This window comes from Sus scrofa, chromosome 12 (assembly GCF_054392235.1).
Source record: "Sus scrofa isolate SSC_HxYL_T2T_F1_AM1 chromosome 12, Sscrofa_HxYL_maternal_Yorkshire_Landrace_v2.0, whole genome shotgun sequence".
NCBI classification, from domain to species: domain Eukaryota; kingdom Metazoa; phylum Chordata; class Mammalia; order Artiodactyla; family Suidae; genus Sus; species Sus scrofa.
Genome location: NC_139394.1, coordinates 54797489 through 54809868, shown reverse-complemented (window position 1 = coordinate 54809868; position 12380 = coordinate 54797489). Strand labels below are relative to the sequence as shown.

Below are 12380 nucleotides of genomic sequence, written 5' to 3'. Positions count from 1 at the left end.
CGAGTTGAGCATGCTGGGATGTTAGTTATGTTGTGGGTATAAGGTAGCGTAGTTGTAGTTTTTAAAAAGGCAGGAGGGACAGATGCTGTCGACAGGTTCAGTTTCTGAGTGAAGCGTGTTTAAGGGAAACAGCAAGCCCTGGCCTCTGGATGCCTGGAGGGGTGCCCTCTGTCATTTGGCTCCAGCCGCAAACACTGGTTTTGGTGCGCGTTGCCCACAGGACTCAGGATGGGGAGACGGCTCTTCAGCTGGCCATCAGGAATCAGCTTCCGCTCGTGGTGGACGCCATCTGCACCCGAGGAGCCGACATGTCCGTGCCAGACGAGAAGGGGAACCCTCCCCTGTGGCTCGCCCTGGCAAATAATCTGGAGGACATCGCGTCCACTCTGGTGAGACAAGCTCAACCTCAGCGCCGTTTACACCTGGGGGTGTTTTGTGTCAGGGGTGGATTTGGTGCCTCCGTAGCAGTCGTAAGGAGGGAGAGGTCTGCAGGGTGACAAGTTGGGTCGAGGACGAGCCATTGAAAGTCATGTTAAGGAAGCCTGCAGCTCAGCGTAGTCTTGGCCAACACCTTTTCTTAGGTTGTCTTTTGGAGAAAACTACCAAGAAGCGAGCGAGCCGAGGCCTTTAACCGGATGTGGGCTGCCCTTGCTATCTCCATAGTGATAAGTTCTCACATCTCAGGATTGCCCCCCTTTTTCAGAAGACAGCCTCCAGAAGTGGAGCTAACCCTGGAAGCTCATTTAGTTTTCTGAAGGGTCTGAATTGTGACATTAAGGCGTTTTGCACTGGGGGTGGGGGGGTACCTAGTTGTTCTTGAGAGTCCCTGGTGATTACAGGTGTTTGTGCCTGGGGCCTTATGAGTGTGTATGTGCAGGGCCTCGTGTGCATTTTCTGTCCCTTCCAGGACCTGGCTCTAGAGGGCGCTAATCAAACAGATCTTTGTTTTATTTCTCAAACCCGTCCCATGGAACCTAGTGCAAAAACTTGGGAGATCCTGCTGAGTAGCATCGAGAACTATGTCTAGATACTTATATTGCAACAGAACAAAGGATGGGGGAAAAATGTATACATGTAAGAGTAACTTAGTTCCCATGCTGTACAGCAGAAAAAAAATTAAAATTAAAAAAAAAATCTGAAAAAAAAATACTGAACAAATATATTCAGTTAAAATTTACCTTAAAGTATACTTATAAGTTGCATTCTCTGAACAAAATAAAGCTATTATTAGTAAAAAAAGAAAACTGGCCCTGAGCAGATTTTAATCAGTGTTTGTAAAGCTAATGACTGACACAGATTAAAATAATTGTCAGTTAATCATCAACTGTATCTTGCCTGAAAAATGGATCTAATAAAGTCTGCAGGGCTCAGAGATGGTAATAAACACAGTCGCCTTTTTTTTTTCTTTTTTTCTTTTTTTTGATAGGCAAAAACTAGATTTATTAAGATAGGATGCTTGTGAGAGATGCAAGCGGGCAGGCATGGAAGCTCTGCCTCTTTCTTGCTTTTTTGGCTGCCCCATGGCCTGTGGAGCTCCCGGGCCTGGAATCGGATCCAAGCCACGGTCACGACCTAAGCCACAGCTGCACATAATGATGGATCCTTAACCCGCTGTGCCAGACTGGGGATCAAACCTGCAACCCAGCTCTCCCAAGATGCCGCCGATCCTGTTGCCCCACAGCAGGAACTCCAGCACGGTCACCTTTGCTAGGCGGTGTTTGTGAGTGACCTGTGTTTTCCTGCAGGTCAGACATGGTTGTGATGCCACGTGCTGGGGTCCAGGACCTAGCGGGTGCCTTCAGACACTGCTGCACAGAGCCATTGACGAAAACAACGAGGCCATCGCCTGCTTTCTTATTCGAAGGTGCAAGAAGCCTAAGTATCCCTTCAGCTCTTAGCTTATTGCGAACTGGCTCTTTTCTTATTTACTCCAGCTGCAGCCTTGATATACCTGTAGCTGGTTTGACCTTCATAATGGAGGCTCCCAGAGGGTCACTGTTCTGTCACGTCAGCCATGGCCTTGACTTGCTTTTGAGGAGAGGGGCTCTCGTGCTTGGGATCAAAGAAACTAAAGGCTCCCAGCTTCCTGCTTTGGGAACCTCAAAGGCTCTGGTAGTCAAATCAGCCTGGTTCACGCAGTGAGACCAAGAGGCTGGGGTGGAGGAGACTGAGTGGCTTCTGCAGGACTCCACCAAGATGCCTGAGCCTCGACAGGCTCCTCGGCCTCAGAGGGCCGGATGTGTGGGAGGCGAGGTCCCTGAGGAAAGCTTTAGAATGATTCTCAAACTTTAAATACACACACATCGCCTGGGGAGCTAGAAGAGCTCTGAGTCCCAGGTTGCCCCCATGACCAGTTGCCAAAGAATCTAGGGGAGTGGGCCCCAGACCCCGGTGAGGCCGAGGACCAAGGGCTGCAGTCCCCGGCGGTGGCGGCAGCGGTGGCAGCGGGGGCCTTCCACTGGGTGGGCTGCGCTGCTGCTCTGCGCTGTGGGCGTGCCCGCAGGCCGGGTGCGAGCGTGGCTTCTGAAGCCTTGTACTTCCTCTTCCTTTCAGTGGCTGCGACGTGAATAGTCCCAGACAGCCTGGTGCTAATGGAGAAGGAGAGGAGGAGGCCAGAGACGGGCAGACCCCCTTGCATTTGGCAGCCTCCTGGGGCCTGGAGGAGACGATACAGTGCCTTCTGGAGTTCGGTGCCAATGTCAATGCACAGGTATGGAGAGTGTCTGTTGTCCAGGGAGATGGATGGGACACCAGGATCCGGGAGCTCTCCTTCCACGGCCAGGGACCTCGCAGACTCTCCAGTCCTAGGCCTCTGCTTTTCTGTGCGTGGGCCCGAGGTACGGACAGGTGACGTGACCGTCCCGGGGTCACACAGCCTGCGTAGTAATTGTAGTCATTTCAGGTTAAGACTTTTTTGTGCCTTTGTCCTTCCAGCAAAGGAAGATTCGTTCCATTAGCTTTCCTTTGCTTCCTGTCCCCACTGGTTACCGATTTCCATCGCAAATTTGTTCTAGTCCCAAGTGAGTACTGTGTTTAGGGGAATGTTCCAGGAGCTCAGTGGAGATGTGCACCTGCTGCCCTGCAGCCACATAAGTAGGGTTTAACTTGGAGGTGAGGTTGGTTGCAGCTGTTCTAAGCCAGACGTCTTGGTGCATCTGGTGGAGTAAGAGGGGGTGGCTCTGTCTACTCTGTTTAGCCTCCTGGAAAGCTGCTTTCAAATACAGAGTAGTTGTATTGATTCTCAGAACCAAATTTGTTGTGAAAGTTGTTCCCCTTCAGATTTTCCTGGGTTTTATCTTCATTCGGACGTTGAAATCTGTGCGCTGTCCCCATAGGATGCAGAAGGAAGAACGCCTGTCCACGTGGCCATCAGCAACCAACACGGCGTCATCATTCAGCTGCTGATCTCTCACCCCGACATCCACCTGAACGTGCGAGACAGGCAGGGCCTGACCCCCTTTGCCTGCGCCATGACCTACAAGAACAACAAGGCGGCCGAGGCCATCCTGAAGCGGGAGTCCGGGGCCGCCGAGCAGGTGAGCGGCCGGTGCCCGGCGTTCTCCACGGTGCCCGGGCACAGCGGAGCCTGTTAGGTGGAGACTGAACATGTGTCAGCGGCGAAACAGGTCCCCTCTGCATGAAGACAGTTGTCTTTCTTTTTTTGTTTTCTACCTGGGGTTAATGTTCATGAATGGAGATTGCTCACGTTTCCTCCCATCAAGTATGAAGCTGGGGTGTGTGTGTGTGTGTGAGAGAGGATACGGTGCGTGAGGGAATGGGGTGTGTGTGCCTCCCTCCCTTCCTACGGAGCCCTCATGCTGACGTGACAGCTCTGGTAGCTGCAGGTCCTCTGTGGTTTGATTTGAGGGAGCTTTTTTTCTGCTTTATGTCAGTGGAGCAAAATCTGGAATATACTGTTGGTGGCCTAAACAAAAGACTTTCTAGAAATTTCTAAAGGTGTTTCTGACTGCTCAGGGCTCAGGCTGGCTTTGCCGCTGTGACGTTAGACTGCTGGCTGTGACGCCTGTGGCCTGGGTCCCTCGTTGCCTCCTCTGTGCATCCCCACATTTTGGTGCCTTCCATTCCCTGTCCTTGAGGTTGCAAGTCCACTCCTGCTGCGGGAGGATGCCAGGGCAGCTGGGATCCGCTCCCTTTTTCTGACCACGTGGACGGGACCATGCCCGTGTGGTCACGTGCACAAATACACAGCGTGGGTCCGTGGCGTTGGGGGAGGGACGGGCAGGCATCTGGTGTTAGCGCTTGGGAGGGAGCTCCTGGAACCGAGGGAGGCCGACACCACGGCCTCTCCAGTGGTCGGTGCAGCTCGCCGTGCTCCAGAGGCACTCTTGCAGGAGGGCCCACTAATGCTTTGGTTCCTCCTTGTTGCCTTAGGTGGATAACAAGGGCCGGAATTTTCTTCACGTGGCAGTTCAGAGCTCTGATATTGAGAGCGTCCTGTTCCTCATCAGTGTCCAGGCTAACGTGAATTCCAGAGTCCAGGATGCGTCCAAGTTGACCCCTTTGCACCTTGCCGTCCAAGCAGGCTCAGAGATTATTGTCCGCAATTTGGTAAGTGCCACTGCAGCGTTGCTGCCTGTAAAGTGTGGACTACACGTGTTGCAGCGCGTGCGCGGACGCTCTCATCCCACACAGGTGTTTTGTCGGGGACTGAGCGAGGCCAGCGGGGATCCGGGGAGTGAGGCAGGATGCTGGGGAAAGCCGGTGTGCAGTGGGCAGCGTGTCCTGAGAGCCCAGGGGCGGCGTGGGCAGGCGGATGCTGGATGAGGCTTTGAGGGAGGGCAGGATGTGGGCGGCAGAGGCAGGGCGCAGGCATCACTGGACGAGAGATCCCTGTCTATGCTTCTGCTGCTCTGTCAGGCCTCAGCTGCGCTGTTGAGTGAGCTGTCTCTCTGTCTCTCACTTTTTTGCATTCATCTTTTTAATGTATTTTTTTGAGGTCTAATTGATAGACAGTATTAAATTAGCATCAGGACACAACATATTGATTCAGTGTCTGTATTTTTGCAAAACAATCACAGTAAATCTAGTTAAAATCTGTCACCACATGTCGTTATAAAACTTTTTTCGGAGTTCCTATTATGGCTCAGTGGTAATGAACCCGACTAGTATCCATGAGGACTTGGGTTCAATCCCTGGCCTCACTCAGTGTTAAGAATCTGGTGTTGCTGTGAGCTGTGGTGTAGGTCACAGAAGTAGCTTGGATCCCTGTTGCTCTGGGTGTGGCGTAGGCTGGCAGCTGTAGCTCCAGTTCCACCCCTAGCCTGGGAATCTCCACATGCCACGGGTGTGGCCCTAAAAAGCAAAAACACTGTCCTTAGGACACACATTCATTTGCAACGCCGGATCCTTAACCCACTGAGCAAGGTCACAGATCGAACCTGCAGCCTCATGGTTCCATGATTCATTAACCACTGAGCCACAACGGGAACTCCCTATCATAGACATCCTTTCATGTTAAATCATAAATTTTTATTATCTTAGTCATTATTCTATTTGTATATATTATAATTTTCATAATTAAATACTTTCTGCTATTTGGTTTTAAGCACTGGACATCCTTATATAGTCACTGCAGTCCTGTGTAGCTTTATACACTAGTACTGATTCCGTGTAGGTGTGTAGACTGCAGTCTTAGATTTTCTGTGTCCTGAGGATTGGCTTTTTTGACACCTTGATAATGGCCAGTTTGCCCTTGGGACGGGTTTCGCTGGCCTGTGTCTCACTAGGAGTGTGTGTGCGGCCCTGCGCTCCCGGCTTTGCCAGCGTGGCAGATCCGTGGGTGCCAGAAGGTAGGCAGGCTTGGCCCCCTTACATGGGACCTTGGTTGGTTGTGGCAGAGTGGCTGCTCATGTAATCAACCTCACCAGCTTCTTGCAGGAGCCAAAGTGAATGAATTAACCAAGCACCGCCAGACTGCCCTCCATCTCGCTGCCCAGCAGGACCTGCCCACCATCTGCTCCGTCCTCTTGGAGAATGGAGTGGACTTTGCTGCTGTGGATGAGAATGGAAATAATGGTAAATCCCAGTCCCTCCCCGTGTGCAGTGCTCAGTGCCTGAAGCAGCCCCTCCCTTCTAGGGGTGCAGGTGCTGCTCCCTTTTGTCTGTCCCCCTTTGCGGAGCTTGGCTCTCACAGGAGCAGGGCATCCAGCCCGCTCCTGACCAGGGCCTGGGCAGCCTCCCGAAGTGAATGGTAACCCTAGAGGCCTGAAGTGGCTTCTTGTGAAACCATTAAATCTCGTCTTCGAGTCACTGTAGAGGCAGAAAGCAGAGTTTTAGGAGGTGGCCTTTATGACGCCTTCTTGGGGCGGGTGGGCTGGAAAGGCTGCTCTCTGAGGGGATGGGGGCGGCTCGGCTGCTCCCACTGAGAGGGAGGTTGGTGAGGTGAGGAAACGCCAAGATCTTGTGCGTTGCTTGTGGGCTTGCACTGAAGAGGGCTTCCTCCCCAGCTCTGCATCTCGCGGTCATGCACGGCCGGCTCAGCAACATCCGCGTCCTCTTGACAGAGTGCACCGTGGACGCCGAAGCCTTTAATCTCAGGTGAGTGTGTGGTTCCGAGCGGAGGCTGGGGCTCCACGTCCCCTACCTGCCCCTCCGGGCGGCGGTCACCGGCACCTTCTGGGAGGCCCAGGTGCAAGCTGCAGAACCGGCCACTAGGGCACTTGGCCGGCCTGTGGTGCCCGGGAATTCTGCTTTTTGAAAATACTTCTAATAAGGACTTTTCTGATCTTTGTGTCCTTGAGATTTATTCAAAATCACAGAGGTCAGAAAATCCCGTTGCATTTGTGCGTGATGGCCGTGGCAGTTACATACCTGACTCTTCCACCTTGTCTTATCAGAGGCCAGTCGCCACTGCACATTTTGGGACAGTATGGCAAGGAGAATGCGGCAGCCGTCTTTGAGCTCTTCCTCGAGTGCATGCCTGAGTATCCTCTAGATAAACCAGATGCAGACGGGAACACCGGTATGTACTGAGGTTTTTGTCTGTCCTGTCTCGCTGATATTCCTTGCTTCCTAGAAAAATAAGAGCCCAGGCACACGTGTCACAATCACTTAAGGACATTCAGCCCAGTGGATTTCAGCTGGGCTCCGTGAGCATCTGTCGCAGGTTCCTGAGGTGCAGTTTGGCAGGGTCTGGTTTTAGGCACAAGCGCATCTGAAGCACATCCATCTAGGGATCCAAAGCCAAAGCCACGTCCAAACGGCCCGCCCACCTGTTTCTAGTGCCCTCATCCACCTCCTGTCCATTCAGCTCGGTCCCTCTCCAAGCTTCCAAATCTCCAGAGAGAGAAAATGCAGCCACCTCACAGATGCTGCAGAAGGAGGACGTGCGCTTCAGTGCGTAATGACGTGCTTTGAAAGAGTGCCACGTTGTGGGCAGGTGCGGGCTGGCGTCTAACTGAGGGGCTTAATCAGCGGGCCTCTCTCGGGGTGGTGCCCTAGCTTCCCCCTTGTGTTGATTTCTGTAGCTTTCATAGTTTTTGTGGTGTACTTTTGCTTTCCTTTTTTTGGTGACAACAACCGTGCAAGGTAAGCCGTACATACAGGAAAATCCAAGTCTCCTTCTTCTCGGCCCAGGCGCTCTCCGTGCTCTGCTGCTGCTGCTGTGTTGCTGTTCCCTCTCCGTCGTGCCAGACAGAGCCTCTGTGGCCTTTGGCAGCACTGCATTCACCAACGGGTGTCCCAAGCCTTAGCCTGGGTCCAAATATTTTGTTATCCATTCTTGGTCTTGATTCATGAAATTTTTTTTGGTTTTTCCTGAGCTCCCACTTTTCCTTTTTTTAAATTTATCTTTTTTACTCATGTATAGTCGACTGGAGTTCCTGTCATGGCTCAGTGGAAACAATCTGACTAGCATCCATGAGGGCGCAGGTTTGATCCCTGGCCTGGCTCAGTGGGTTAAGGATCCAATGTCACCGTGAGCTGTGGTATAGGTCGCAGATGGGGCTTGGATCTGGCGTTGCTGTGGCTGTGGTGTAGGCCAGTGGCTACAGATCTGATTGGATTCCCTAGCCTGGGTACCTCCATACGCTGCGGGTGCCACCCTAAAAAATAAAAAGACACACACAGAAAAAGTGTAGTTGATTTATAGTGTTGTGCCAATTTCTGCTGTATAGCAAAGGGACCCAGTCATACCTGTCTGTATACGTTCCTTTTCTCGTATTATCTTCCATCATGGGCTGTCCCGTAAGACTGGATATAGTTTCCTGTGTTGTACAGTAGGACCTCATGGCTCATCCGTTCTAAGTGGAAAAGTTTTGCATCTGCTAACCCCAAACTCCTGAAGGGACGGGAGGTGGATGAGGGCCATAGAAACAGGCGGGCGCCCATCTGGACGTGGCTTTTGGCCTTGGATCCCTACATGGATGTGCTTCAGATGCGCTTGTGCCTAAAATCAGGTCACCCCACTCCCTCTCCCTCCCCCCTGGCAACCACAGGTCTGCAAGGACATGTTTTCTAAGCCAGCAGTGATGAGCCTGGCTTCAGAGGCGTCAGCCCTGGGAGTGAGAGCCTGGAGCCAACACCCACTCCAGTGAGCGCCACTGCCCAGGAGCAGATAGGCAGGCAGGCTCCTGAGTTACACAGACGGGGTTTCAATACCGAGCTCAGTCATGTTCCAGCAGGGTGACTCGGTAAGCTTCGTAACCTGTCTGCCTGTTTGCTCATTTGCAATCACCCCGATCCTCCTGGATCGTTTAGAGAATTTATGGAAGGATTTACAGTGTCCTGTAAAAGGAAGCGAAAAGGGGCTGATGAGCTGTAGCTGTCAGTACGGAGGGCCAGCAGGATGCCCTGGCCAGAGCTGTTCCGAACCGCTGCGCCTGTACCCGCACAGAAGACGGCTCCGTGGACTCGAGAGCTTTCTGGAGCAGGTCCTGCCTGCTGCTGTATTCTTTTCTCCATGTGTGCACCTCTCACAAGTCTTTAGAATAAGCTACTGTGTGAAAAGGGCTGTGTCCCCTCTGCCCCGTGTTGCAGAGGACGGGAGGCAGCTGAGACCTGCTGTATTTCCTGTCTGTGCGACACCGCCCCCCACCCCCCAGCTCTCTTGTGGCCAGAGCTCTGCGTGGCCAAGAGCCGGCGCTGCTCTGGAGCCCTGGTTCAGGGCCAGGTCTCGACGGCACGACACTGCAGGTCCTCCTGAGTTCTCCCCAGAGCCACAGGCCCCCGTGTCAGTGGGGACTTTGCTAGCAAATGTCCGGCCAGCATCAGTCCTGCCCTCGGCTGTCTTCTGCCAAGCCTCTGGCGGGGCCGGCGGGGCCGGCGGGAACGAGCTCCGTGTGTGGTTTTTGTCTTCCAGTGCTGCTCTTAGCGTACATGAAAGGGAACGCCAACTTGTGCCGCGCCATTGTCCGGTCCGGGGCTCGCCTGGGGGTCACCAATAACCAAGGAGTCAACATCTTCAACTACCAGGTTGCCACCAAGCAGCTGCTCTTTAGACTCTTAGGTGAGTGGCCACGTTCCGCTCTTGCAGCGAGAGCACGGTTGGCGGTGTTGATTATCTGGAAGTCCTGGTGCTCCAGATACCTCATAAGGACCTGCTCTACAGGCTGAGCCAGTAGCTTTCCAGGCACCATGCGGCGTAGGACTCTGTGAATGCCATGGAGGCCTTGGGCAGGGTGGCAGGGTCATTGTGAGCCGTCTCCTTTCAGAGCGCTCCGTTTGGGGCCCTTGTCCGTTCCCCATTTCCCATCATCCTGCCGAAATCCGTCAGCTCCGGGCAGGCCCCCTCCCAGGGCTTCTGGCCATGGGTCTGCACATCCTTCGTCCTTCGGCCCATGCCGAGTCCCGGCATCCTTCAGGGTGGGCTTTCGGCTCAGCCCCACTTACCTTTCCTCCCCATGCGCCTCCTGTGGTGAGGAGAGCTTCGTGCTTGATGATCTCATCCCCGTGGCGGTGGCCTCCCTGCCCATGGGTCACTGTACTGTCAGCAGCCACAGTGAGACGGAACAGGGCACGCGCCGAGAGACGAGCTCAGACGTCCGTAGTAGCTGCGTGAGCTTGACATAGGTGGCTCGCACAAGGTCACAGAGTTGGTTTGTAGCAGAGCCAGCGCTGAGGCGCGGCGTTTCCGGAGTTCCCCTGGGATGCCTCAGGTTAAGAATCCAGTGTTGTCACTGCAGCGGCTTGGGTCACTGCTGTGGCACAGGTTTGATCCCTGGCCCAGGAACTTTTCATGTGCTGGGGAAGCAGCCAAAAGAAACAAAAACAAACCAACTCCCCCGCCCAGTGTTTGTGTCTCTAGCCTGCTGTTTGCCGAGCACTTGGTCAGCCTCGTAGGAACTCAGAACAGGAGCCCGGCCGGCCACAGTAACCTGTCTGCTGGCGTGTGGGTGGTGCTGGGTGACAACCGATTCCTCCCTGTGAGCCCCATCTCCTGTGCACACGGCGCTCGCCTTGCCACGGTGCCGGCACGTGGTCCCCCAGCACCAGTAATGCCCAGCCTGAATGCCCCACGGCTTCCACAGGCTTGACACCGAGCCCCTCTGCTGCCCGGGCTGCCTCTCCTGTCTCTCCTCTGCTGCTGGTCCCACCTCAGCCTCGGCCACCCTGTCCAGCAACCTGGGAACCCCCTCGGTCTCCTTCCTGCCCCCGCCTCCCTCTCGCCTTGACTTCGGTTCACTCAGCAAATCTTACAGTTCTGCCTCCTTCATTTCTCCTGCTGCTCCCTCCTCCCTGCTCCCCCAGCGTTTGGGTCCTGCCCCTGGGGCCCGCTGCTGGCCTGTCCCCTCCCTGCCCTGCTCATACTCCGCCGAGCCTGACTGCTTCCCTGCCTTCACTGTGTCTCCCTTGCTCCTGGTCTGCCTCGCCAATGCTCAGCCCCCGTATTTTCCAGCCCCCATTAGCGTGTAGGCAGACCTCGGTCCTGTCCCCACCACTGCAGTAAAGCAAATGTTGCAGTAAAGTGAATCACATGAATTTTTTTGGTTTCCCAGTGCCTATAGAATTACATTTTCATTGTATGAGCGTGCACTAGCGTCATGGCTAAGGAGAGAAATGTGCATGCCTTAATTTAAGGTACTTTTTGGGGAGTTCTCATTGTGGTGCAGCAGAAACGAATCTGACTAGGAACCATGAGGTTACAGGTTCAATCCCTGGCTTTGGTCAGCGAATTAAGGAGCCAGTGCTGCTGTGAGCTGTGGTATAGGTCGCAGATGCCGCTCGGATCCGGCGTTGCTACGGCTGTGGCATAGGCTGGCAGCCATAGCTCCGATTAGACCCCTAGCCTGGGAACCTCCATATGCCGCGAGTGTGGCCTGCTGTGGTACAGTGGGATCAGTGGTGTCTCTGCAGTGCCAGGAAGCAGGTTCAGTCCTCATCCTGGCGCAGTGGGTTAAAGGATCCATCGTTGCCCAGCTGTGGTGTAGGTCAGATTTAATCCCTGGTCTGGGAACTCCGTGTGCTGTGGGGCAGCCAAGAAAGTTTAAAAAAATTAATTTATTGCTAAAAAATGCCGAAGCAATTAGAATAGTGACATCAAAGATCCCCGATCCCAGATCACCATAGCAAACGTAGTAACAATGAAAAAGTTTGAAATACTTGACCAAGTACCAAAATGTGACGCAGAGACACAAAGTAAGAAAATGCTATTGGGAAGATGGCCCCGAGAGACTTGCTCAGTGCAGGGTTGCCCCAGACCTCAACTCGTACAAAACGCGGTCTCTGCGAAGTGCAGTCAGAGGAGACGGGCCTCTAAGTTGCTCTCGTACCCCTCAACTGCCTCTGCAGTGCGGGGCTTTATTTATGGGTCTGTTTTCCTGCTCCTCCTACGCTTGGCTCCTGCTGGGCACAGTCACTCTCTGACAAGAACTAGCCTTCTGCCTGTTACAGATATGCTGTCCAAGGAGCCTCCGTGGTGCGACGGCTCCAACTGCTACGAGTGCACGGCCAAGTTTGGAGTCACTACTCGCAAACATCACTGGTAAGACCCCACCTCCAACATCACCTGCCAGAGGAGTCGGGGGGTTTCTGCTGGTACCATTGCTTCTGCCTTTTTCTGTGATAAACCGTGGCCTCACCAGGGACCTGCACTCTCCTGGGCAAAACTCGGCCAAATGGAGGGACGAGCTGACAGCACTACGCACACTGCCAGTGATGTGGGGAGGCCAGCAGGCACCCACACTGGTGACTGTGTGCTGAGGCCCGTGTTCCCGGTCTGCGCAGCCTGTCAGGCCTCCCCAGGCTCCCTGCCCGCAGTGAAGCAGGGCTGGGCTGCTCCCTGGTGGGAAGGGTGCCTCTGGCCTGGGCCCCGGCCGCTCTGCTGAGAACCGAGGCACCACTCCCCTTGCTGTGAGGCTCTCCTTTGGCTCTCGCAGAGCCTCTCTTTGGATCTTGCGGAGCTCCTCAGGATCACTTTAACT

General features: G+C 54.1%; 1 protein-coding gene across 10 annotated transcripts in view; it reads left to right on the top strand.

The window, feature by feature from the left end:
- Nucleotides 1–12380, top strand: part of ANKFY1 (ankyrin repeat and FYVE domain containing 1) — an 88930-nt gene that overhangs the window by 66104 nt on the left and 10446 nt on the right. For all 10 annotated transcript variants that reach the window (XR_014821498.1, XR_014821497.1, XR_002337325.2 and 7 more), the window contains 10 exons: nucleotides 221–389; nucleotides 1746–1864; nucleotides 2554–2710; nucleotides 3336–3536; nucleotides 4393–4569; nucleotides 5889–6036; nucleotides 6468–6558; nucleotides 6858–6982; nucleotides 9320–9466; nucleotides 11851–11941. Coding sequence is in view for 4 of the 10 variants with exons in the window: in XM_021067694.2 (XP_020923353.1) it covers nucleotides 221–389; nucleotides 1746–1864; nucleotides 2554–2710; nucleotides 3336–3536; nucleotides 4393–4569; nucleotides 5889–6036; nucleotides 6468–6558; nucleotides 6858–6982; nucleotides 9320–9466; nucleotides 11851–11941 (1425 nt within the window). In the remaining 6 variants the exon portion in view is untranslated. The remainder of the gene's footprint in view (nucleotides 1–220; nucleotides 390–1745; nucleotides 1865–2553; nucleotides 2711–3335; nucleotides 3537–4392; nucleotides 4570–5888; nucleotides 6037–6467; nucleotides 6559–6857; nucleotides 6983–9319; nucleotides 9467–11850; nucleotides 11942–12380) is intronic.